Genomic DNA, 27,996 nt, shown 5'->3' with positions numbered 1-27,996 from the left:
TTTCTTTATCCTTCTTCGCGGTGTTGAAAACAGGGTGCAATGAGTATGCTCGGCAGTAAACATGACATTTTATCAGCGATGGCACTGGACGTAGAAGATCTCGACCGGTCGGCTTTTGAACAGAGTGCATTCGAGGATATCGAGGAATACACATTGGCGTTACGGGTGCTACTAAAAAATTTGGACAACTTCCTCACAGAAAACAATTTGAATTCATGAGGAAACCAGCGTCACGTCATCCCTTATGGATGGTCGTATTATCTAGTTGGACCCTATCTTCATCCACCGAAGTGCCACGTTTTTCGATGGTGACTCCAGCTTTTTTATCCCTCCAGGGGGAACTTTTCCCTTCCATTGTTAGATGATGAAAAAGGAAAGCCCGAGGAATATACCTTGGTGGAGAGACAGAGTTGCAGAGTTTTGTCCTGGTTTTACCCAGTGTGCCAAGGTTTTATTATTTGTTTACCATTGTCTCCTTTCTATAATCATGTTTCTGTGAATGTTACAAGACTTATATATTTTATTTTTTGTTTTTGTTGTGGTATATGTTTGAGGTTTGTGATTTGTTGTTTTTCTTTCCACAGATATTTTTGTGGTGGGTCATCTTTACTTAGTATGATACTGGTATCAATTGAAATGTGATACATTTTTGAAATATCTAGATTTACATCCTTTTGTTCAGCACTGTACTAATTGCCTTGTTTGTGTAAATCGAATAAATTGATAACACGAAAAACTCAGGTCTTGAAAGATATAACAAATAGCATGGTTGTATGACATCACATTTTCACAGTGAGATTAAATAATGAATTTCATGGGATGTTGTGGAGAAATAGCTTGTACTTACTCTCAAAAGTTACTGCAACAATATCGTACAAAGGTCAGGCTTACTGCATAACCAGAACTGTGAAACTTGGTTTTCTATACCCACCTTCTTTGACTTATTTAAAAAGAAGTTACCGCTGGTTCGTCTTCTCTAAGTTTGTGATAATTATATTTATTGGGTAGATTATGACTCTTTAGCCATCTATAGCATGATGCTGGTAGCTGTTAATGTCATGTGTTAAAGTTTATTACAAAAGCCTTTTCCAGGAATTTTGTTCAGTCGTACAAATTAAATGACATGTTGTAAAATGTGAACCATAATTTCAACCGAAGTAAAGCTGGTGTGTATTTTTACTGTGTGTGTGTGTGTGTTATTAGCACTTGTTTTGCATGCAGACTGAGGACTTGAGCTAAAGAATTCCAAGTCCTCCAATGTCATATGAAAAGAATCACCGAGTCCTCAGAAGAATTCTATTGTTATTGTGCATTGTTAAGGCAATGGGAAAGAACAATGGAGTCCTCAGTCTGAATGTATACCACACTTGCATGCACTTACTGCTGATCACACTCCACTGTCATTAAAAGTGTATCCTCTTCTCACCAAATCCTAATGGACCTCGTAAGCCTTCAACAAGATCGGTCAGGTGTGACAGGAAAAAAGACAATAACGAAAAATACAAGTTACATAGTACATTTCAGACTGATGACTTGAGCTAAAGAATTCCAAGTCCTCCAAAAGAATCACTGAGTCCTTAGAAGAATTCTATTGTTATTGTATTGTCAAGGCAATGGAAAAGAACAATGGAGTCCTCAGTCGGAATGTATACCACACTTGTGTGCACATACTTCCTGATCACCCTTCTTCTTCTCACAAATCACAAAGTACCTCGTAAACTTTCAACAAGAACGGTCAGGTGTGACAGAAAGAAAGAAAAAAACAATAAAGAATAAGACAAGTTACATAGTACGTCTCAGGAGTTAGTAGGGCGTGGTTTATCGGTGTTGTCGTAGAAATGTATTGACATGTGCTGTATATTCCAATGATGTATGGGATTTTACTTGTACTAGAAAATGAACTTGTCGTGCTTGAGAAGGAGTGTACCCTTACACTAATACTACTACAGAAGGGTCAAATATCATATTGAAATTTATCAGCTGTCTTTGAAGTGGACAATACAATGTCGTATTTTTGTCGTAAATTTGGCTTTGCTGTTAAATTGAATGTTCCTACAAACATTTTTTTGTGAGAAAGTCGTCAACCACCGCTGGAGATATGCAAGGTTTTACACTAGATTTGGTGCAAGATTCCATTCAGTTCTGATATTATTCATACTAATGTTAGTAATGTGTAAAGAGAAAATTTGATAATGAAAGTTTGATCAATGTTTTGAGTTTCTTTTTATTATTTGAAACCTTGAACACTCAGCCAACAAAATTACATTTGGAATGAATGGTATGATACAATCTATCAAAAATGAGGAGAAAGGGGATGCTGGCAGGAGGGGGAAGATGGGTAGGTAAAGGGTGGTAAAATTATTAAAATTAGTAGGAGATATCGTATATCAAATACAGTAAACCAAATGTAAATCCACCCTCTGCCAGTTGCATTTTGTTTTAATATATATACATATTGGTGTAGATCAATATTTTACATTAAGTTGTATTACCGCTCAGATTGTGGGCTTTTGTGCCAATTTAAGGGAACAAATATAACATAGGGTATATAGTCATTTGTTATTGTGTACATAGCTTTTGATATTTGCAATTTTACCATTTTTTTTTTATTACCGTCTGTCAATGTTGGCCCCGAGGAGACTTTGTGTGAACTAACGAGGACGTGTACTTATACTTTTGCACTGGTTCTTACATTACTAACTGTATTCAGAATGCCCAGAGTATGAACACATAGACACAAGGGCGATAAAAAATGACAGGTTACTATGCTGGAATATGAGTATTAGTACCAGCTCACTTAAAGGTCTGCTGTGAGATGAAAACACCATCGCAATATCTTGTTCTTAAAGGGTGTGAACACTCGTGCACAAAGAAACGTCTCGGCCGTTAATCTGACCTAGTTTCGAATGAGGTGTAACAGAAGTGTTAGATACCACCATCGATCCCAGAAAATACACACACAGCTTGCTACCGTCGGTAATTAGACACTAGTGTACAGTCAATACATACAGCTCTGGTCAATACCCACAACACAGTGTACATAGCAGCGTGGACATCTCAGGTCTTGATAAAAGATAACAAGGTATCACGTTTCATTACTGTCTGCATTTTGTAGCGACAAGCAGAAAACTTCACTTGCAAGCAACGGAAAGTTAACTTTTTCAGCACGCGGTTTGGGGCCAGTCTTCAGAGCCTTTATACCCTCGATACTTCCAGAGAGTAGATTAAATAAGGTAGTCTGTGTTGTCATCACGATTGATGTCCTCCAAAAGGTTTACACTTGTATTGTAATCTTTCTGTGGACTTGTCCTTGAAATGTGATACAATTGGAAATGCCTTGCCTACATGCCAATGCTCCATGTATTTCGAATTCTTCATCAAATGCAACTTCTTTTGCAGATATATAATTATTTCCTTTCTGTGAAGCAGTCAGTTAAATATAAGTACCAAGGAAAGCAAAACATTTCTCAGCTGAAATGACTGAAATGACATCAGTCACCATACCCTCGCAATTTGCCAGATGCAGTCACAAAAATATCATCAAAATTTGAAAACTGTATATCTTTGCCGAGATGAAAAGGGGGCTGCAGTTTATGAGTTGTGCAGAGGAATATAACAAAAAGAGAGGAGGTGGAGGGAGGTGGGTGGCGGGAGAGGTGGGTGGGTGGAGAGGGAGGGAGGTGGAGAGATAGTCAGCAGTGAACTTAAGAGTTTAAAGACACTCAACTGTTTAGTTTCTGGATATAGGTGCAAATTGTTTTTAGTTTGCATCCAAAGTTAAGTTCAGTCATTTCTGGTTTATTTAATTTTTTTTTGTCTGAAACATTGACTTTCGCTACATTGTAGTGGCATTTACTGCATATATTTAGTGTCAACCTCATTCATATGTATAAGTCAGTCTATACTTAAGCCATGTAAGTCTTTTTTGCAGACATTTTCAAATGTGTGTAAATGTTTCATATATCAGCCAAGTTTGTTACCAAAAAAGTGAATTTTCTGTCTTCTTCTATAGAAGAGTATTTTTCATGAGATTCTTTTCTTTCATGTAGTCTTATATTTACAAAAGTTTTAATCATGCCTTTGATTGTCAAAATTGCCTAAGAAGAAAAACCGATTATTAAATAGTGCCTTGAATCATTAGTCACTATATTTAAGCTGGTTGTCTGGTTTCTTTCTTCTTTTGTCTATACATTGTCCATTTACAATAGTTCATACTGTATAGACGATTAACTCTTTGATTAACATTGATGAACCTCATACTTAGCATATGCATGTTCCATGTTGAGTAGCAGAAACCAGGTGTTTTTTTTTATGGAGGTCACAGGTCATTTGAGGTCATCAGAGGTAGACACGATATCTCAAGATGGGAATCATTCATGAATCTCATACTTATCATTTGGATGTCCCATACTGAGTAGGGCTAACCCTCTTGTTTTTGGTGGAGGTCATATGAGGTCAACAGGGGTCAAAATGTGAAATCTTTTAGTAAACATGATAGTTCAAGGAGGGAAACTTTCGTGACTCATAATTGGGCATGAGGATGTTCCATATGCAGTAGAAAAACCCTAGTTTTTGGAAGAGGTCAAAGGTCATTTGATGTCAGCAGAGGTCAAGTGTGAAAAGTTTGTAAACATGATATTTCAGAAGGAGCTTATGTGTTACTTAATGGCGTTTCTTTCCTTTCCTATATAGTGCCACCAGTTTCATTCTTTTGAGTGTTCGAATCCTGACTCGGTCAATGGTGGCATTTTCATGACCCCAAGAATTTCCCATCTGAAGTGACCTTCATTGAAAATATCCAAATTGTATGAGCAATTACTGTACATCAGTCTTCACTGTCGCCTGTTTGAATAGTTTAATCTAGCGTAGAACAACACATTACAATGCTTTGTGATTATCATTATATATAATATATCACAGATATAGGGTTAGGGGAAAGTTAGATATTTTGCATACTATGTGTCTACTACGGTATTCGGCACATTTTGACTCTTTCAAAACCTCAATGCATGTTTTGCAATCCGTTTAAATGTTACGAACAAGAAGTTTGCCTTAAGAAACCTCGTTTGCTTGATAACGACATATTTCGCGTAGAGACAGTAGCAAAACAATACAAGTAAGCATTGAGATTGCGCAGTGGGCATCAACTTCCCACGTCTTCCCCAAAATATATTTTCCCGACAGATGGTGATGTCGCGCGCACATGTGTGTGTGTTTGGCGCTTCGGATTGTAAACACTTACTCTCCAAGTTGAAGTTTGAATGAACTCCATATTTTGTGTGTTGATCCATCTCAGTGAGTACAAGAACCCTATACCTTTTGTGAAGATCACAGGTCATGTGAGGTCAATTGAGGGTAAAGTCTGAAAACATTGTAAACATGATATTTCCTATAGTAAAGGTTGGGTGAACTTCGCACTTGGTATGTGGATGTAAGTAAAGTAACCCTATTGTTTTCAGAAGTGGCCAAAGGTCACGTAAGGTCAACAGGTGTAAAAGTATGAAATTCTGGTAAACTTGGTATCTCCAAAATTTCTCCCAATGACATATTTTTCTTTTGGTTCTCACTTAATTTTTGGAAAACTTAAATTTGAACTTTATTGCCGTGCCACATAGAAATTAAGTAAGATATCAAGAACGTTCTATTCACACTGTCAGCAGTGCCGTAGCCAGAGTGGGAGGGACAGTGGAACCCCCCCCCCCAGAAATGTTCAGGGACGAAACTCAGACGGCCACAATAACATATAGGTTACTGGATATGCTATATATGATTTTATGGGACGGCGTGATCTGCTGATCTCTGAAGGTTCTCCTCAATTGCCATATTACTAAGCAATGGCGTAGGAAGGTACTTTTGAGCGGGGGGCTGAAGACTGATGGCCGGCCTGGGGGAGGGGTCTAAGCGGAGGGGGTGTCCCCCTCCCCTTTGGAATTTTTTGCATTTCCAGGTAGCCCCAGATGCAATTTGGTGCAATATAGCACACTTCAACACCCACTCCATTTTGTAAACTTAATTTTGTATTTTCACCAGGCCTTAGATGCAATTTGGTGCTCCAAATGAGTTTTTTTTTCTCATTTGGAAATGAAAAAGGGGTTTTCTGACTTGCGAAGCGGGGGGGGGGGGGGGCGGAATGATACTTCCGCCCCTCCACATTTTTCACTGGGGGAGGGCTGGCGCCCCCAGCCCCCCGGTTCCTACGCCCTTGTTACTAAGCACAGAACGATATTCCTCCGCGGAAACTTTTAGTCAGCTTATGAACCTTTTTGGCTAGAGTGCTTGCGAGTTAGACCCGTCTGCGGACAATAATTTACGACCCAATGGGGTGTGTTCTAGGTTAGAAGGTATTTCCCAGGAGTGATGGAGCTACCCCCACCCCCTTTGGCTGAAGTCATGTCACCCCTCCTCCCACGCCCGATTCTCCGACTGTTGGTATTCAGTCCCTTCCTGCTTCTATCTGATGGAAGTATTCGTCTAAATGTGCCTACTCTGTATCTTTTGGTCTCAGTTTATTCTTTAACTGGTGTTTATTATAATATTATCCTATTTCATGGAGAAGCTACACCCCGTGAGTCTGGTACGGGAACACACCCCTACATTCCTTACAACACCCACAATTAATAGTACTCCTTTTTGGTTCTTTCTTTTGTTTCTGTGTTGAGAGTGACAACAAACACCAAAAAGGTGTTTTTCGAATACTGTACGTCGTTCATACCGCGATGTACTTTAAGTTTGTATTCAAATTAATTCCTTCAGTATAACATCAGTATTATTATGCTATTAAAAAAAAACAACAAGAAAGAAACTGTTCCACAATTTGTTTTCCTCTCCTTGTTTTTGCATGTTTCTAAGTCTTCTTAAAAAAATCTGAGAGAAGCACTAAACCCTTGTTGCTGTTGCGTCAGATCAGATTGAAAGAGCACGTACATTGTGTTACTCGTCGAGTTAAATGGGTTAGGTGGTAGAGTTGTGCCACAGAGTGGGGGCGACAAACTCATCTCCTCGTTGGCTTCATCACCGTCAAACAACTGTGAAAATGGACAAAATGGAATAAATCTTTTCAAGAGACAGTTTTGTAGTAACCGAAAAGGATTCGGTACTCGAGTACTTGCATACTTACATACTCAGTACTCGCACTCGATGAAAAGTTCTCGGATACTATAGTACATGTACTTGTCATTTAGTAATTGGACTCGGATGCTAACGTACTTGCAGTGGTACTCGAATTCAAGTACTTATACTCGCTCAGGACGAGTACTTTACGAGTATTTACATGTCAAAAATAGTTTTGTGTTTGTCTTTGTAGGCTGACGTTACAACAGGAAACCGCATATTTGTTATCCCTTTTCTATTGTTTTACTCTGTAATATACTATTTTAGTCATACCCCTCTCCACCCCAGCAGTATCGCACATGTTGCCTAGTGTACTGCCATGCTCGTTTAACCTGTACAAAGGTAGCATACACCCACTGACTTACACACTAAAATCATAAAAGTAATGTGGTATCTAAGTCTAGAGAGAAGTTCTCACTAGATAAACGCTACCCATCACTGGATAGCTGATAAATTGGCCATTCATGGCATTATCAATTTTCCGTATCATGACCATGCAGATTGTTTTTTGATATGAGGGCCGGAAGTTTTCGCCACTCTGTAAACAAACCTCTTCACTCAGTAGTAAACAATTTTCGTACGCTGTTCCTGAGAGGTCTAAAGTGATCTAAGTTGCCTCAATTGACCCAATGTTTTCACCACATGTACTTCCATTAATGCTCTTCAACATCCAAGCAAACAAAAAAATAGAATTTGATTGATAACATGTCAAAAAAGATGTTTTCCTGCTGCTTTATGGCACTTTTCCTGAGATAGGAGAACACTCGGGCGGATTGATAGAGACTCTAGTAGGAGTATGCCACCCAAAAGAATAATCTGTTAGCACTAAACAATCCCACAGGAAGTCTCGGCAAGATGTTCGTAGGATTTTCAGTAAGTTTGTGTGCTTGAGGAGGGGCTGGGGGGGGGGGTATGGGGGTGAGTGTGAGTGAACAAACGAATTCCCAGTTCTCAGACGCCATTTGCACAGAGTCACCACGTCCTCAGAAGAATTGTCCAGGTGTATTGTTAAGGTTAGAGTACCTGGATTCGAACAATAGAAAATTAAACAATGGGGTTCTAATTAAGATGAGCGTATAACACACCGCTGTGTGTGCGTATTTGTTTGGAATTCGGTATCCTAATGTCCATTTCGTTGAAGCTATGCTATTGTGTATAGATAGATGGAAAATGAAAAACACTTTCAATAAGGTGACATGTTTTTTTTGGGGGGGGGTGGGAGTGGGGTGGGGTTAGTACTATTGCACAAACTTACCTGTACGCTGTCAAACTGGCAGTTTTCCTCTTCTTCAATATCCATTGTTAGAAAGGTGAATTCTATTCTTTGACCAATCGGAGCAGTGATTGTATTGCCACAGTTTGAACTCCTCGGGTAGTTGGCAGGATAGTCTGGTGACGTCACGATTGTGTTCTCATCCATATAGTTGTTACCGCAGAACGAATCGGGTGGAGTCGCTATTCGTAAATATAAAATAAAAATAAATTAAAAAGATAATTAAAAACACGGTATCACGGTAGCATGGTATACTTTGAATGTTATGAGAAGACGGAAGGACATTCATATCGTTAAAGAATGACGTTATACAGGCGCGTATCCAGGGGGGGCGTTGGGGGCGCGCGCCCCCCGGGTAAGAAAAAGAGGAGAGAAAAAAAAGAAGAAAAAAGGGAAAAAAGAGGGGGGAAAGAGGAGGAAGGAGAGGAAGGAAGGAAGGGAAAAGAAAAAGAAGGAGTGAAAAAGGTGAAAAGGAGGGAGTAGAAGATAAACGCCAAGACACCGGGAAGAGAAAGAGGAACAGTCATAATTACAGCTCTGATCCCTATTATATACACAGGGTAGCCAGTGACGGATCGAGGATTTCGGAAGGGGCGTGCGCCTTAGCTTACCCCTTACACCGACAACTCCATTTTTGACATTTCCATTTTCTCTCTCACTAATGTATAATATATATTATATATCATGACACGTGTGTGTGTATGGACGCCTTAAACAATTGTAAAATTGTGCTATGAAACCAACTGTGGCTGCATGGTCTTGAACTCGACCGAGTCATCGGGGAACATGACTTAGCTCAGGATCTATATGCGAACTGCACTAGACATATGTCTTTCGATGCAACACTGTCATGCAGAGTTAATATGTTATACAACGCGAACTGAATGCTAATTGTTACCCCACCCCTAGTACCGTAACTCATACAATGAATCTAAAAATAAATTCCGCATGCGATTTGAGAATTGAGCACATTTCCTGTGAATATCATGTAGTGGAACCAAAGGCGTATCATTGCCGGCGGGGGGGGGGGGGGGGGCGGACGCACCCATCACTTCTTGAGATTGTTCCCATCTGCATGAAAATGCGCGCCCCACAACCCTACGCCCACCCCTCCAATCGCTTACCGATGAGTTACAAAACCAGACCCATCGTATACAAAAGTCTACTTGGATTATTTTTTTCCCTGATTTTTTTCTGCAGACGCCCATGCATTTCTCCAAACTAAATTTCTAAGCCACGAGATCTAAAACTTAAGGAGGTATGGGAGCATCATTGGGTCTGGGAAATGTTGTTTCCGGCGATCTGGGAGGAGTAGTTGCCAAAAATTTCTTGTACGCTACGCGCAAACCCATGGTCGCGCTCCGCTTAGATAGTACCAGAGAACAGACACCCGTCCCAACCATATTATCCAAGACTGTTCTGCGCCCATGCACCAATTTGTTAACTGTGTCTGAATTTTCGAAAATTCCCTGACAAACATTCCTAAACATGGAGGTTTTTCTGCATTGGCTGTCCATAGATGAAATTTTGTGCAACATTATGGGTATGTTTTTAAGTGAATTAATTTCACGAGAAGTGTGAATTTTCAAATTCTGAACGAGTAATGGGCTTAAAACCTTGAAAAGTGAGGCTGACGGGGTATTGTGGGCTGCGACGTAGAATCACCTACAAAAGCAATGATCCACAGAAGATGCGACAAGGTCGAACATGATGTGTGACTGGTGACAATCTTCACAAAGGTTACGGATGGAGAAAAAAAATATTGGGAAAATACTTGGTTACTCAGGCAATAGTGAACATCTAGTTGGTCATTTCAAGCCCGAGATGTGCCATTTCCGGTGAAATGGGGTGTGACAAAACCAGAAATTTTCTTGTACGCTGCGCGCCAACCGATGGTGGCGCTCCGCTTAGATAGTAAATAGCGCCCCCTGAATTACAAAATCCTGGATACGCCGCTGTTATGCTGAATCTTAGTTTCACTTTGTCATAGTTCAAGAAAAAGGAAACTGAAAAGTTGACGTGCTAGTAGTGTTTCCAACGGTATTTCGGTTTTCAACATATTCAGCCTTAAAATATGCTAAATCTAAGGTATATAGATAATGACTTTACCGGCTCCTCAGTGCAGGCTTTATAAATGTTTATGTAAGTCCATTGTTTTATCAATTATAATAACTCAACCAAAACATGTGTTTCCTTTTCAAAATTCAAATGAAGAACAGAGCACATTTGGGTGACATTCAACACAGTGTTTCCTTGCCAAAAAAAATTGTTTTGCTTGTAAACGTTTCCTTAAAAGCCAGAAAAGTCTTACGTCGTACGTCACGCACTGGTGAGATAATAATATACAAATTTACGTACTTTGTGGGAAGACTATGATACGTTTATTAAGTACAATAAGATCAACAGGAAAGTACGTGTTTCTTTTTAACCTGGTAGCCAATGCTGCAAACCTATCGAGTTTTACTCAAAGATTGCACTTGATCACAATAAGAACTTCAACCCTTCTTGATATTGAAACGAAATGAGGTTTAACGAGTGAGTGAGTTAGTGGGTGAGTTAGTGAATGAGTTAGTGGGTGAGTGAGTGGGTGAACGAGTGTGTGGGTGAGTCCGTGTGTGAGAGAGGGAGTGGGTAAGTGTATGCAAGAGCAAGTAAGTGAGTGAGTGAGTTTTGGGGGTCAGCAAGTGGGTGGGTGAGTGAGTGGGTGTGTAAGTCAGTGACTAAAGTCAGTGAAAGGGTATGTGGGTGAGTAAGTCAGTGAGTGGGTGAGGGAGTGAGTGTGTGGGTGAGTGAGTGGGTGCGTGAGTAGTGATCGAGTGGGTGCGTGAGTGAGTGGGTGCGTGTGTGGGTGAGTGGGTGGGTGAGTAATTCAGTGAGTTGGTGCGTAAATCAGTGAGTGAGATGGATTACAAGTGAGTGAGTGCGTGCGTGCGTGAGTGGGTGGGTGAGTGGGTGTGTGCGTAGGTGGGTGGGTGATTGAGTATGTCGGTGAGTGGGTGGGTAGGTGAGGGAGTGATGCAGGGAGGGAGTGATGAAGGGAGTGAGTGAGTACCTCGATCCTCAATATGCCGTTGTCATGGTACTTGTCCTTTTCTATTACTAAACATTTAAAACGAAATCCAAAAATTTCATTTTTTTCAATTCCACTTTACAATTTGATACGATACGAATTGAATTAATGGATAATTCAGCATTCATTGGAAAGGGGGGGGGGGGGGTAATGTTTTAGCTGATGAAGGAGAAACAATATTCTAAGCTTTTTAGTCCTTCTCTCTTTGGAGGTTATAACATTTGGAAGTTGGAATATTGTGTACCAATAGCTGGAATCCTATCCAAATTTCAAAGTCAAAACAATAAGTAAAATATAAATGCAAAACAAGATATTTTGCCAGTGGGCAAAATATGACATCACACCTGGTTGCTTCAAATTCAAGTTATGTTACAAACTGTGATGTCTCAACTTAAATTGCCACTTTCTTGAGAAAGCTATAAAGCATGTATAGGAATGGAACGATAATTTCACCAAGATGCTTAGAAATATGTTCCTCATTCATCAGTCAAAACTTATCCCCCCCCCCCACCTGAACTATTCTTTTAAAGTTTAGCTTACGTGTTGGCGGCATAGTCGGTACATCGGTTTCATTGAAAGTGGCCAAGAATCCATCTCTAACGATCACTGAATCGGACTGGAAAACTATGAAGATGTTATTCTGTGAACTGACGACCGGGTCAGGAATGGTATCACCGCAATAAAGCCCTATCTGAGGGTAGGAACTGTTCACGCCATCGTAAACCTGTAGGGAAACACATTACGTAAAGTAACATTCACGAGGGTCTAAGTACGATGGTTGGGAAGACGGGTGCGGGGGGGGGGGGTGCCCGATGGGATTGTATTGGCGGACGGTATAAAGAAATGGGATGATCGAGATTAAGATGTCGGTATGGCGTATGAGTGTATTGGAGAGGGCCGGGGGTGGGGATGGGGGGGCATGATATTCGTTGAAAAGGTACATAAAGCTTTTGCATACTGAGGAGAAACAACACATACCGGAGCATTAATCCTGCTACACCTGACGCCAGGTTAATGATGGTTGCTCATATTCTAATGTTATTGTCTCTCCCCCCCCCCCACCCACAACAAGCCCCAATTGATTTGTTAATGTCTTACGAGATATTTCTTATGAAAATGCTTCATATAAACAGTGGAATACCAAAGGAAAAAATGCTTTTGTTTACATTTTATATTAATGAATTGTGTATAAATTAAATTACCGTTACTGAGTCGAAGCAAGGACCAAGAATGCCCTGTTCTACATCGAATTCAATCCACGTGACAATTACTGCTTTACCAGGAGTAACAGTGAATGTATATTCACAGTACGAGTCAATCTCGTACTGATCAGGGTAATTCGGGGAATTGAATTGTCCAATGGAGAGATGACACGTGTCGGGACAACTGCATTCTTCTGTGGGGGATATAAAAAAGAAAGAGAGGATAATATGGGGGTCAAAGGTAACAATAAAAAACACATCTGGTTCATAGAAATGTTTGCACTGCAAAAGAATTTTTAGGGTTAATGGTTATTTCCTTCGACAACTGAAAGTTGTTCTTTATATCAACATGCATATGCATATAGTGTAACTGATTAAATGGTCTTTATGTGTTTTAACACTGTATTCCATTCTATCTTAAATAATTGTTATGGCTAGTATATAATCAATTCCAACAGGTTACATTTTTAAGACTAACTCACGAAAAACAAAGTATTTTATGCAACCCTGTTATTAAAGACCATATACAAGTCTTATATATTCCTATGGAGTTTTCTATTCAAGTTCCTACAGTTGAAAATCTGACCAATGATGTTCTTTGTGTTGGGCACTAATATTTTAAGAGTCACATCTCAAAAGATCACAAAAGCATCTCAGTTAAGCATATGTTAAAATTAGGAATACACTATTCTTATGTTCCATATATTGACCCCGATGCCCCTACTGTGCCCGAGCCCCTGGGCTGCCCCCTCTGATTCCCCCTCTCGTCAGACTTGACTGGGGATACGTTAGTCAAGATCTGAAATGTAACTGGGATAAGTGTGTAAACCAAAGATTTGGGTGATTTTTAAAGTTAGGCTGCCTCTGTCTATGTGACGTCAATAAACACATCAAGATGGTCAAATGACCGATAAATCCTAAAAGACGTATTTGACACTTGCCTGGTTGAGGGGTACTCGTAGTATTTCCAGGTGGGGACGTGGCTACCGTGGTTGCAGGCGGGGCAGCTGTTGTAGGCGACCGTGTTGTCGGTGTGGTTGATACGGGTGAATACACTGCATTAAAACCTGATCTCACGACCGACGAATCAGTCGTGAAAACCAGGAATATTTCGTTTCCGCTACTGAAAACTGGATCAGGCGTTGAAGTACCACAAAACTCATCAATCTCTGGATATGTGTCATCTACTCCATCATAAACCTAGAATGACAAGATAAAACATTTGCAATAAAACTGTTTGAACTAACATCGACAACGCAATCCTGTTTGTCACCCTCTATTTGATAATCTTGTCTGTTTCCATGGTGATCTCTTCCATGAGAGTACATATCACTATGTTAGAATACGGGTTTGCGAGAACGTCTTCATTACAATAAAAGTCTGTTTTACGGTACATATAGTATATATATATATATATATATATATATATACATATATATATTTACCACTACCGAAGAAGGTATGTTCTTGCAGCTAACCATAAAGTCATAATTTGTATGTGACATACTGCTCATTATTCCCAAAACAATGTTAACTGGTATCACTTTGAAATCTTGGCAGGGTAACCGGGCTTACATATGCGACTATGTGGTCCGAATTTACCTGGACATATTGCGATTTGCAAACGTTATTCTGCGTATTGCGTATATTATAATTCGATGACAATTAAACAAACTCTTACTCTCAAGATTGTGTATGGTTTTGACAATTTATACTTTACCGACATGTTCATGTTTGCTAATAGTAGTTGTACCAGAGGTCATTGTCTTAAACGCCAAAAGTCACAAAGTAGGATTAATATTCGGCATAACTTTTTTCTAATAGGGTTGTGAATGAGTGGAACGGTTTGCCTGAGAAAGTTGTACTTGCAAGTAGTGTCAATGGGTTTAAGAATGCTTTGGACAAGCACTTTAAGCATTGTTATCTGGTCTAAGTGTTTGTGTCTTCAGTTTTTTCCCTCTCCTATAGGGTCCTTGACAGGGACTTGAGTGTCACTCCTGATGATTTTTTTCTACTGAACTAAACTTACCAAATAAGGAAGGTATTAATAAGCAACGTACCGTGACGGAATCGAAACAGCCACCTAGTACAGACTGTTCAACGTTGAAGTCTAACCAGTCTATCCGAATGAGATTTCCAGCCGGCACGGTAAACTGGTAGTTGCAGAGGGCGCTGTTGTCGTAATTATTTGGATAGTTCGGGGAGGTGAATTGTCTGGCGGCAAAATTACAGGTTCCTGGACACGAGCATTCTCCTGTATGTGTAATACGTGGAAAACGAATAAGGAAAAAAAAATAACATGAAGAAGAATTAAAATAATCTTCTCATTGATCAGAACGTGGTCGAATAGACTATGTTAATCGATTCTGTCCCCCCACCCCCCCCCCCCGCCGGCCCTTCTTCAGAAGAATACAGTTTTTAAAGGGCTGTTCCGGCAGGTGACTGATGTTAAGGGATTAACCAAAAAACAAGAATGGTTCTGCATCTCTAGTGCCAAACCATATCCTGATATCATTTGTCAGATATGAGTTTATCAAACTTAAAGTTACATCGCGAATGCATATTGAAACATTAGAGAGAGAGAGAGAGAGAGAGAGGGGGGGGGGGGGTGGTGGGGGATGTCATTATGGCACTTCAGCTAACACATGCTTTAAATTTATCATATTTAACGAAGGTATCCACAGAAAAAAATGTTATCTAAGTTGCATTCCGATGAAAGTTTGATTCCACAGAACATCGACGGCTTAGCAAACATTCAACGTCGTTCAAGGATCAAAAAGCCAGAAGATTGCAATAGGAAAGTAAAGCTTTTGAAGAACGCCTGTCACGATGACGTCACAGACCACCTATACCCATTGAGATCCTCTTCCTTGAAGTATCGAGGTTTTAACTATGCAGTCAAAATAGGGTGCATTCAATCAACCAAATCGCAAAGACAATATATTGAGATGGGGGTTTCTAAATAACAGCGTGGGATAATATTTTGCTCTTCATTACAAGTGCAATCGGAATATAATATGCACAGGATACAATTTGTATTGATGTCGTTATGTTTTTATCTAGGTAAACTACGGTACTAATGGACGGTCGCTGAAGTGACGTCATAATGTTCATTCGGCGATAGGACCAATACGAGCCTTGCATGGTGAGCATTCCCATACATTGTTATAGGCCTATATCTATACGTGTATTTTACCTGACATTTCTTCAAACACGACAGTAGCGTGAAATCCTGGTGCGGTTAAGTCCTGGTCGCTTGTAAATTCTAAGTACATATGATTCCCCGTAGAAATAAATGGACCTGGAATGCTGTTTCCGCAATATGATCCGATTTTATACTGTGTGATCGGAGATGCGTTGTCATAAACCTGCAAAAACAAAAATATAGAACAAAACAAGATAACAAATTAGAATGTTTGGATCTTGTCAAGGGCGTAGGAACCGGGGGCTGGGGGGGGGGCCAGCCCCCCAGTGAAAAATATGGGGGGGGGGGGGCGGAAGTATCATTCAGCCCCCCCCGCTCCGCAAGTCAAAAAACCCCTTTTTCATTTCCAAATGAGAAAAAAATCTCATTTGGAGCACCAAATTGCATTTAAGGACAGGTGAAAATGCAAAATTCTTTACAAAATGGAGTGGGAGTTGAAGTGTGCTATATTGCACCAAATTGCATCTGAGGCCACCTGGAAATGCAAAAAAATTCCAAAGGGGAGGGGGACCCCTCTCCTTAGACCCCTCCCCCAGGCCGGCCATCAGTCTTCAGCCCCCCACTCAAAAGTACCTTCCTACGCCACTGGATCTTGTCATGTTATTTTGGGATTATTTTAGGGGGTATAATGGGTGGAGGGAAGCGGGTGGGGGATCATTCTTCGTAAGATTTTAATCATTTCAAAATGGACTTACTTTGTCAATTTCGTTTTACGCCAGAGGTTATTTTGATAGGATTAATTGAGTAATAAACCGAAATTTGACGTTTTGAGTGAACCAGTGTAATTATTGTACTGTGAATGATTGGAATGACGTGTTTTAAGTTCCTTTTCAGCTAATAATTCGTTAAAATACAGAATACGTCCTTGAAATGTTGACCCATTGATTTAACTCTTAAAACAATTATTAGCTTGTGCATCCAGGCCGAAGTTTTATTCTATTGATTACTCCGATACTGTTAACACACATTAAAGTATACACACTTTTTTTTGTGTGTATACTTACACTTACATTTTATCCATGATAAGATGTGCATGAATCTTGTTCATTATGTCCACGCATCTGTTACTCTCGTAAATGTTTTATCAACAAATTACCATTAATTAATAACTATTACTTAGTCAATAAATTAATATTAATTAATTGCCACTAATTAAATCAATAACTACCATTCGATTCTCTAAGTTTTGTCGCTGGGAGATTTTCCAATCTTTACCTGTTTTTGCTCTATTTTTGAAACTATTTAGAACTGCAGTTCAAACTGTAGTTTTGTGAGATTTTATCTTCAAAGAAACATAAAATAAAATACACAAACACAAAATAGTATACTCAATACAAAATAACTCATTATAATGATTGCAAGAGACTTGAAATGTATTTCAAGACGTATGTACTTACGCACCTCTAATACGTCGTACTGGCAAGTATCACCTTCTTCGACGTCAAACATGTCAAAGGTCAAAGTGATGACGTAACCCACTGGTGCAGTAATACTCCACCCACAGTCCTCGCCGTTACCATAGTTACCCGGGTAGTTTGGCGACTTAACCTCGCCACCATCTTCGGTGATGGTGTCACTGCAATCTAAATATAGGATAATTGTTTGTTTTTCTGATGGATGCATTTTATAACTTTGCAAATTGCTTAGCTTATTGTGACGATATAGCTTATAAAAAAAGGGGTGGGGAGGGGGGGGGGGGTGGCAAAGTGGGGTACAACACTGTGGCATGATCAGATCGGGAACTAACTAATTACTTCAAAATGGAATCCTGGTGGTATAATCCTGCCCGTTGACTACCAGGATCTCGACGTCACTGTCCATATTAAAGGATGCTAGAATTGCTAAACGATTATGTCAGTATACTTTACGAGCCTTTCAGGTTCGAACTCTCCAGAGTAAAAATAATATATTTTCTAGATACTGATCTGCAGATTCAGATTTGACAGTTAATTGTACTAGTGAACCAAACTTGCTCCGTGAGTGACATTAAGAGAACTTTTATAGGTTGGTTATTATTGATCAGTTTTCGTCTAGCATAATTATCTAGAAAAAATGGCACATTTCCTATACTTATACTGTATACAGTAAATCCTGAGTTATCCGGACACGTAAGGACCGGAGTTTATCAGCTATGACCAAAAATAAAAAAATAAAATACAAACAAACAAACAAAGAACACCCAGTTGAGACAATGTTGTAATGCTAATACTACTGTATACTGTCCTCTCATTTCACGCTTCAAAGCACTCGTACTGACAGTAAGAACAGTTCCTACACTTTATCTGCCACAAAACAAACATGATATTCAATATTGTTCGTACTACCAGTGTTACGAGTGCTTTGAAAGTGAAACATGAAATTACTAAACAGTACAGTAAAACGATTCAGTAACGATCCTGTAATTATTCAGTTCATTATATGATCCGTTATTAAAAACAATGGTTGATTATATTTCGTCATTTAATATATTTTTTTAAATGTATAATTAAATTATGTAATTTAATAATATTTTGCAAGAAAAAGAAGAAGAATATGACGTGTTGAATTTGGAAGAACTGGACCGATATACGCAATGAACAAGAAACATAGAATGAAAAAAACTAGAGGAATGGTTGATACTTTGAATCGAGGTTATCAGGGGATTGGAATAAGGGGTCCAGAAGATGGAGGTTTTACTTCTCTGTGTTCATCTATATATATGAATGTGTTAATTGTGTTTACTTACCCAAAGTCGGTGGAGGTGTGTTGGGTCCGTCTCCTAACCCAACGTACAAGAAACTGTTTGGGGAATTGGTCCCTGCTACTTGTACAACACCTGTGACTGCACGCGATAAGAGGGCGTCCTTCACTTCCGCTGGAGTCAATTGGTCGTCATTTGCCAGAATAATAGCTGCAGCTCCTTGTGATGTAAAATTACAGAAATTAAAGGGTGTTTTTAAATATTAAATGGTGTCGGGTCCAAGAAAAGAACGTGTTGGTGTAAAAAAAAGTGACAAAAAACACTCTTAATGATATTGTCCTCCTTGGTTCTGTTTTGTTGTTGTCTGTAACGTAACGTTTCTGTTGTTGTTTAATAACGTAATTCTTCGTCTACGTTTTGCTATAGTTTCTCGTTCTTTTATGATGAACAGGTAGAAGTTGGCCTCTGTAAAACAAATTCCCCTTCCAACGAAATGATAATAAAAGTAAGTGAAAAAAATATGATAAAAAATAACAAGTTAATCAAAACTATACAACGTAGAGTACTATGTGTTCGTAGACAACAACAACAGTGAAAGAAGAAGAAAAAAAACCCAACAACATTATGACTTTATCAACGCTAACATTGTGATACAAATGGCGTTCCGTAATCTACTTTACCTGCTACATGTGGAGAAGCAAGACTTGTACCACTGAGAACATTTGTTGCATCGGCTCCGCCAATCCAAGCACTTTCGATGTCTACGCCAGGAGCAAACAGATCTACGCATGCGCCGTAGTTTGAGAAATACGCCCTCGTATCACTCTCGTCAGTGGCTGCCACAGTAATGACCTTTCAATATTAAAATTCAGAAATGGTGTCATTGTTAGTATTATTATTATTATTATTATTTATTATTATTATTTGCGATTCCCACCGAGTATTGATTACAATAGGCCTACAGGCTATATTTGATGAAACAGAGGTAATCTCATATTTTACTTAATTAGTTGTTACTTGATATTATTTAAAGTTCCTGTTTGATTCTAAGAAAAGAAAGTTTTCACGAAAAGACAAGAACTATAGCCCTACACAAAATCGCTACTGATACGTTTTCATATATTGTCCAATAGTATCCAAACTGAAAACATTTCAAAATGTTCCAAAATTCAATGAGGAATTAAACATATCAAAGGCCAAGATGATGACGTCACTCCTGCTTTAGTGAAGTAATGATGAACTGCCCCCTCTATTCCTATACTAGCTAAGAAATCACCGAGCCTGATGACGTCATAACAATTGTACTCCAAAGCAATATGGTAGTTTTAATAACGTTAAATTTTATATATCATGAATGGCGATAGTGCATAGAGGGGTATCGATAGGCGTCCAAATTTGGGCCCACGGAAGGTTCAATCCAGCCCGAGAAAACAATCGCCCCATAATTCGGCACTGGTCGGGTCACGTGATGACGCTTAAGGCCTAAGATTGGAGCACCTACCAGCCTACCATGCATATTTGCTCAATTTCTATAGTAAGTTTAATTGAGACTTTATTAGTGATAGGAATAATGTTCCAACCGAATCTTCTTTTTAACCCCCGTAGCAAAATAATCGAGAACCCCTCGGCGATTAGTGACACCAATGATAATGACGTCAGTACCTCTTGTATACGTCCAGGCGAGAAGGAGCAAGCATCCTCCTGATTGTTTCCGGAAGAGGCTACCACTACTAAACCTGGCGAAGTCGAAAAATGAAAGCAAAAATCAAATAAAAATTAGTTTTGCCAATGCATATTAATTATGAGAATAAATTGAGACAGATACTTCGAAGTAGTAAAACAATAGAATCATGTGTACCCTTTATCATAGGTATTGTAATCAAAATCGATTGCTTTCCAGTTTAAAATTAAAAAAAAAATCAAGACACAATGTTAATTATAATTTTGTTATATTTTTGTTATAAGTTCTGTTTTTTCATATAATTTTTGAATAATATGACCGAACCTGCAGTAATCATATTGCTGACGGCTTCATCCAACGCTGTCGATCCAGCCCCACTAAATGATATGGACACAACGGCTGGAAGCTCGGCATTAGCAATTATCCAGTCAATGCCTTAAAAAGAGGAAAGAAAAATAAATCAATTATGTCAGGGATGCCTGTCATACCTACAGTGTTTTGATGATTATAACTTAAAACTTAATATGCAAAAATGGCAAAATATTAATAATAATAATAACAACAACAACACTACTACTACTACTACTACTACTACTACTACTACTACTACTACTACTACTACTACTACTACTACTACTACTACTACTACTACTACTACTTCTATACTACTACTACTACTACTACTACTACCACTACTACTACTACTACCACTACTTCTATACTACTACTACTACTATTATTACTACTACTACTACTATTACTACTACTATTACCACTATTTCTACTACTACTAATACCACTACTAATACTAATACTACCACTACTACTACTACTACTACTAATAATAATAATAAATAAATACAAATAAATTAAAAATAAGACGTGTACCACTTATGATTTCCATGGAGTTTCCATCCCCGTTGCAGTCTAAGACTCGGACACCCAATAAGTTGGTTGTCTTGGCAACTCCATAGGTTGCGCCACCTACTAAACCGGCACAATGAGTACCGTGGCCATTGCAGTCGACACCCTGAGTAATAAAACATGAAATAGGATTAGTGGAGTCCGAACCACGAATGCGACACATAGAAAAAGGAAATGTTCACATTTTCCCTGCTGGTTCGATGGCACAATAGGTACTATTAACAATGAGAAATACCTCTCCGACGTTCGGTGTCGCCCTCCGGGCATCTACACCCTTCACCTACCTCTCCCCTCCGTCATTCTTACATGCACAGTAACGTCTGACGTATTTCTACCCCTTTCGACTCCCACTTGAATAGTGTAACCAGAAATGGGTTGGCAGTGCCAACAGTAGTTCAAACACAGCGATATAATACGACAAAGATGCTGGTTTGTATAGTTAATCCTTTAGTCTGTTGTTCATTTAGGAGAATAGATATGTATATGTTCAGTGTGTTGCTATATACTATGACCATGTCTTCTCCAACACTCGACCGAAAGATTAAAACCACAAACAGCAACAACAACTAATATACTTTCGTATGTGTAGCCACACTATACGAGTACATTTCTTCCAACACTCCACTGAAAGACACCCCCCTAAAAAAACAAAAACAAAAAAACAACAATATCGTATGTAGCTGCACTAAAGCTTCGACACAGTCGAAAAACAAATCCCACCCATCACCCTGCACCCATTAGTCCCACCCTTACGGTGGCCTTACCCCCACCCCAACTCCCCCCCCCCCACAAAAATGGATCACCTCAACTCCAATACTCCAACGGAATATATAAAAGAAAACAAAAACATCTTACATTTCCTGATAAGGCGTTGTAGGCAACCGATGCCCTTCCTTGGAAATCATTATGACTCGGATATATCCCGGAATCGACAACATATACATCAACATTACTACCTGAACCTGAAAACGAAACGGCGAAGAATTATCGCTCATTTATTTACTATTGATAGAAGGAAAGTAAAAGCGACCAAAATACATTTTCTTAGAGAAGAACAGACTCAAACCATCGACCATCGCTAGGGGAAAGGGGGTCGGGAAGGGGGAGGTGAAGGGGAGGGGGAGGGTAAAAAGGGACACGAACATAGGACGTGATGCGGTCACAGTATCAATGAAATCTACCACCCTACATCTATTTCATCATCGAAATTGGACATAGATTGTATAAGTGGAGTAACTTTGGTCCGCATAGGTCCCGCGTGTGAGATAAAGAATCAAAGTTGGTAACAATATATAGATAAGTTGCCCCTCACCGCTCCTTTACTAAACACAAGGTAACCCTGCTGATGTCACCTTCGGAGGAGGGAGGGTGAGGGAGAGGGGTTGGTGGATGATTTAAATATAATATTATAATATTGTAATGTAAGTGCATGGACAATTCTTATCAAAAATCAAAATGTCACTTTTTTTTTATATATATTTTTTATATTACAGCAACGGAACCAGCTACAAGATGAAAGTTGACCTAATATTCCTTTTCTCCAATGTTCCGTATTACATATATTTCAAATGATATTAAACTTCGTTATTCCTTAAACAGTTAAGTCTCATTTGAACGAGAGTCTATATTTACCAATAGGTCCATAAAATCCGTCGAGAGGCAAGGCTAGTTGATCAATTCGATCGATATTCCAGGGCAAATTCTGATTGGCAGAAAAAACGGCTTCTGCTTCGATGTATTCCACTTCTTCAAACCGTTTTAGCTAAAAATAATTTTAAAAAAAATGAAAAAAGAAGAAGAAGGAATGTTGGATAAAGAAGGCGCGTGGTTTTCGTTTTAGACACGGGTGTAAATATGTAGAAATGACAACATTTATTCGTCAAATGGTCTAACAAAATTATTTACTACCTCTCCTCGTCACCCTGTTGGATTCTTTCTTCTCTCCATCCCTTGTCTACTAATACTCTTAAACCTTTCCCTTTTGTGTTCACCCTACCCAGTAACCTATCTGTATTCTGTATATGTGTATTTATCCCTTCTGTTACTGTAACTTGTCTTCAGGCTCGTCCAGGCCCTCTTACTTTTACACAAAATTATTTAGACTATAAATTGTATATTTATTATTAGGTCTATAAACGCATGGTGGTTCTAAAAGTTACTGTTGATTTATTTTTTGTGAGGTTGAAGGGGGGAGGGCGGAGCTCTATACCCCACACACCCTCTCACAGGCCTGCCCCTCCCCCCTCGAGGAATGTCCTTTACAGAAGCTCACCAATTCGACAGCTGTGTCAGACAATTCAGCAGCAAACCCGTTTAGAGCTCTCTCATAGCGATGAAGGATACGAAGAGAAGACATGTCCAAATGATTCATCAGTTTTTCGAGAATCAAGTCGGTTGATGCCTGGCTCTGTCGACAAAGAAGTTTGACTAAATTAAGAGAGATATAAAGTATCTGGCGGACAGGTATAGACAGACAATAGACCGATATAAATATAGATAAATTTACATATAGATATATATAGGCATAAGGAGTGATAGCGCATTGGTTAACGCCGGTGCCTTCCATTCACAAGGTCCCGAGTTCGAGTCACTCCAAGATCAATGTATGTCGTCCAGTTATAATACAGAGTTGTTAACAATTGACAATTCATAATCATGGACGTTAAATATGAATGTAAGAGACTGACTTCGGCTTTGATAAGCCAATGATGGCTTCTTCGCGAGTTCCTGCTTGCAGGAGGATCTAACATACATACATACACACATATATACAAACACACAGTCAGACAGACATACAGACAAAGAAACACGGAGAGACAAAACTTACATAATTAGGAGAAAGGTTAGACAGAATATCAAAGAGTTGAAAGTCCGGAAAGACAGACGGACAATAAGCTAAATGTTAACATATAAACAGACAAACATTCTGACTGACAAGCATACAATAATATCCGTGTTGAAGGACTGCGGAAAGAAATTTGGTCACATTTGGTAAGAACTGAATGACTCATATCGGTATACCTTCAAACTGACGATAAACCGGCTATTACCCTCCTTTGCCAGATTATGATCCGTGTCCGATCCATAGACGGTTGATAGTAACATGCAAATGATTAAAACCGCGTGTGATGCCATGGTCTGAGGAAACGAACAGAAGACATCAAACTGTTTAGTATCAAAATTTATTGATCTTCTAGTGTTCTTACCATCCATTTCTTGTAACAGTATTAATAGGAATTTACTTATTTACATTTCGAGACACCAGTTTCGAGAAATAAGTCGAAATTTTGCTATGCAAATTAACGGTATATTATGCGTGTAAGCGTCTCTGATTATAAGTTTCATATCATAATCCGGACCAATTTATGTTTGATGTTTGCTAACCTGCTCTATTCCAGATACATATAGTTATATATATTTTGTTTACAGTAAATGTTAAATACTTTTTACCTTTCTTTAGTAAACCTGGACTTGATATAAAAATGGAAACGAAAATGAAAAACAGGAGAAAATATGAAAACAGATGTAAACTTACCATTAATGATCTATTTGGTCAAGAAAATATTCAAGAATAAATTTCCCGTGCTTGCAGTTTGATAGCAAAGACGAACACGGTCAAGTAACGTGTAAAAATATTAGTTCGTGGATGATATAGCATCTGCCTCTCTTTAAGGGCTTGTGTTAGTTAATGATTCACAAACTTGTTAGTATACACAAGGTCATAGTGAGAACCATAACTTAAGTTAATGATAAATATATATATATATATATATATATATATATATATATATATATATATATATATATATATATATATTAGGTCGACACTGAAATGTCGACCTAAGGTACACTGTTGACCTAAGGTACACTTTTTTACCATAAACTGTCGACCTAAGGTACATATCATGAGTATATATATATATATATATATATATATATATATATATATATATATATATGTATATATATATATAGCTCTTTGTGTGAATAGGCTGACTGTGACATACAGAAAACAAGGATAGAATCAGTCTTCTACTAACTTAACGAACCTGCTAGGTGTGTCAAAGACGAATTAAGGACCTGCGTATACATGTGTCATTTAGCATGATAACGTAGGGGGAAGGGGAATGGGGTGCGATATTTTTTTAACGCTGTCCAACCAAGGGGGAGGGGGAGGGGGAGGTATGGGTGAGAGAAGGACGGGTACGGGATCGGTGTCCAGTGCGACGGGGAATCACAACGGACAGTTCATATGTTACATTCAGACAACAAGATCGTTTCTCTAAAGGAAATGGTATAGTAGAGCATCCACCCCCACTACTTGAAATGAAATGAAAAGAAAACAGCAGAACGGAAATTGGCTGGTCTTGGTTACTTGTATTATTTTTTAATTGATTTCTTATTTAGTTCTAAACAAGATCAAAACAAGTACGAACTGCACGGTCAGGCATTGGTGGATTTTCCTGTGCCTCCTATCATGGCTAAGTATACTCTCATATAAACATATATTTTATTCTCCCTCATCCTATTACATGTATGAATAACTTTTTTTTTATCACGGTTAGTCATAAAGTTAAGGATATATCCGTTTGGATGTGTATTTCCTTGAACAAAGGAACATACTTCCTCGCATACATCCTTCACAAGATAACATTTTCTATGGATAATTTGAGTGCTAGGATGGAGTTCATGGAGTGGTTTGGCTTACGAAACCTTCCTTGATAGACCTATACTTTATATCACAAGAAGAGTTAACTTTATATATGCGACGTCATGATACGTAACTCATATCTCATAAATATTCATAAAACATTAACCACGTTTACTTATATACTTTACGGTAGAGATGTTTAGATTTATTATTAACTCAGATCTAATGTGCGCTACTACATAATATACAAATATATTACAACCAAAACCATTATTTGTGTATATGCGTGCTATGTCATGTGTAATGAAATTGACCATAGAAACAACTTCATGAATATTCATGACAAAACCTTCGGACACTGGAGACATCAACTTTATTGTAAGTTAATCATACTTTTCTAGCAGTGACTAATCCTTACTCTCCGTCTTTGTTGTTAATCTTACACGTCTTTGCATTAAAAGGAAAGAACTTTTTCCTCGATTACAAATATAGAGTGAGAATATCACAGCTGGTGTCGTTGACTGACTGACCGCAGTGTTGGTTAATTCTTGATGAATAATTAATTATTTCTTAGCGTCTTATTCGTCTTCGGGCATAGTAAAAAATTATTTTATGGGCGTATGGTGTTATCGTGGAGTTGTTAGGGCCCTAACCACTCTCTGCAGGGGTTATTGACACTGTGAAAGGCTCAAGGGCGGCGGAAGCACTTTAATTCTGGGGGGGCACCAACGTCGAAGGGCACTTTGCAGAAATTCGATTGGACTGATGCAGCCTGAGATTTAGTACCCTTCATAACTCTTATTGTATTATCTTATTTGCGTATACACATCACTCCATCAACGCCACCCCCCCCCCCCCCCCTCAAGGAAACAATGCATACTAGCACTGCAGTATCTAATGTGAAAATTGGGAAACAAGGAAAAAGACAAAATGAGGTGAAATCATTATAAAGTCCAAGTCCCTGCACACGCGATCGATACATGCATGAAAGCAAATGAAATATGTGAAAATACTGAAAGAAAAGTAATTTTCTATGTGTTTTTCAATGGTTAAACTGATATTATTATGATCATTATTATCGTAACGACTTTCCGAATAATTACAACCAATTTGGAAGGGTTATAACACGGCAAATGATTGTATGTTATTGGCACGCGATGTAATAACCAACGCATGCCTATATGATATGCACATTAAGATGTTGCACGCGCGCGTAGCGCGCGAAAAAATTTTGTAATATTTTTCGGGCAAGTCGTTACAGCCCCCCAAATCAAATTGGGCTCCTACGCCTGTGGTAGTAAACATTTAAAACTTCCCGAAATATTTGATTCGACGTGGGTTTCGCTTTGTAAACTCGTTTTTTATTTAGAAATTTTTATGTAGAAAAAAGGCACATTTTTAATCTGAGGAAAAGTGGGGGGGCACGTGCCCCCTGTGCCCCCCCGGTTCCGCCGCCCTTGGAAAGGCTATGTAATGTCTATTCCAGGCTTTCCAAGGAACTCGTGATATAAATGTGACGTAACATGATCATGGTAATACGGATACAGTTTTGATGTAATGGGACTGTGGCTGAGAGTGGATTAGTTAAGTTGTTTGGTTTTTAGTGTCCAGGCTCTGTCTTCTAGCTAAGATCATGTGTAGTATCTATTCCCTTTCGAGGGGAATTGTGATACACATTTGACGATGATCACATGCACAGTCACAGTCCCGATGCTAGGGGAGTTAGGGGACTGGGGTTGAGAGCGGATAAGTCGTTCGGTTCTTTGGTTTTTCGTGCCCAGGTTCTTTCCTGGGTGATTTTTCTTAAAGAGTATCTTTTGGTGACTTTTCTTTAAAAAGTATTATATTATGTACTGCTGGTCCTTTTTCCTCTTCCTTTTGGCCAAGATCACAAGCTTACAATAAAATCTTCATAGCACACAAATTAGCATACTGAACTGACGCCCTCATCCGCAGAGAGGATCGGTACTAATAGCACTCCAGCCCGGGTTTGATGAACCAAATCGGTTCGAAAATGAGTACTTTGCAAATAAAACAATACCAGCTAGAAGTGCTTATTAAAACTATCCTTACCACATATTGTTGACGATAGTCCCTCCCCCACCCCTCAAGAGGACATTTTTGCCAGGGGAGGGGTGGGTACGCTAATGATATCCTATAGAATACAATAGCATAGTCACTAATAATACCCCCCCCCCCC

The 27,996-nt window shown here is 38.9% G+C and overlaps 2 protein-coding genes across 2 annotated transcripts in view; one reads left to right on the top strand and one right to left on the bottom strand.

Moving 5' to 3' along the window:
- LOC139965061 (pleckstrin homology domain-containing family A member 8-like) overlaps positions 1 to 4,154 on the top strand; it is a 41,832-nt gene extending 37,678 nt beyond the window's left edge. The window contains exon 9 of the mRNA XM_071967241.1: positions 34 to 4,154. Within this exon, the coding sequence (XP_071823342.1) occupies positions 34 to 219 (186 nt within the window). The 3' untranslated portion in view covers positions 220 to 4,154. The remainder of the gene's footprint in view (positions 1 to 33) is intronic.
- Positions 2,449 to 24,838, bottom strand: LOC139965056 (scavenger receptor cysteine-rich domain-containing protein DMBT1-like). The gene is made up of 18 exons (XM_071967235.1): positions 24,681 to 24,838; positions 24,167 to 24,283; positions 23,418 to 23,552; positions 22,778 to 22,907; positions 22,001 to 22,107; positions 21,110 to 21,251; positions 20,546 to 20,656; positions 20,203 to 20,276; positions 19,221 to 19,392; positions 18,586 to 18,759; positions 17,262 to 17,443; positions 15,852 to 16,023; positions 14,716 to 14,909; positions 13,597 to 13,855; positions 12,656 to 12,849; positions 11,994 to 12,177; positions 8,366 to 8,565; positions 2,449 to 7,025 (listed from the first exon to the last, which is right to left on the bottom strand). The coding sequence occupies exons 1-18, from the start codon at positions 24,681 to 24,683 to the stop codon at positions 6,855 to 6,857; spliced, it is 2,721 nt and encodes a 906-aa protein (XP_071823336.1). The 5' UTR covers positions 24,684 to 24,838; the 3' UTR covers positions 2,449 to 6,854.
- Between the last annotated feature and the right edge of the window lie 3,158 nt (positions 24,839 to 27,996).

This window comes from Apostichopus japonicus, chromosome 23 (genome assembly GCF_037975245.1).
Source record: "Apostichopus japonicus isolate 1M-3 chromosome 23, ASM3797524v1, whole genome shotgun sequence".
In the NCBI taxonomy this organism is placed as follows: domain Eukaryota; kingdom Metazoa; phylum Echinodermata; class Holothuroidea; order Aspidochirotida; family Stichopodidae; genus Apostichopus; species Apostichopus japonicus.
Note: the sequence above shows the minus strand (reverse complement) of the source record. Positions and strands in the feature narration are given on the sequence as shown.

Bases quoted from the DNA above. Each gene is read 5' to 3' on its own strand.
- LOC139965056 (XM_071967235.1), bottom strand. The intron at 22,908-23,417 runs GTGAGCTTCTGT...AATTATTTTTAG, and splicing joins CTGACACAGCTGTCGAATTG to CTAAAACGGTTTGAAGAAGT. The intron at 19,393-20,202 runs GTACTGACGTCA...TAATATTGAAAG, and splicing joins CGCCTGGACGTATACAAGAG to GTCATTACTGTGGCAGCCAC.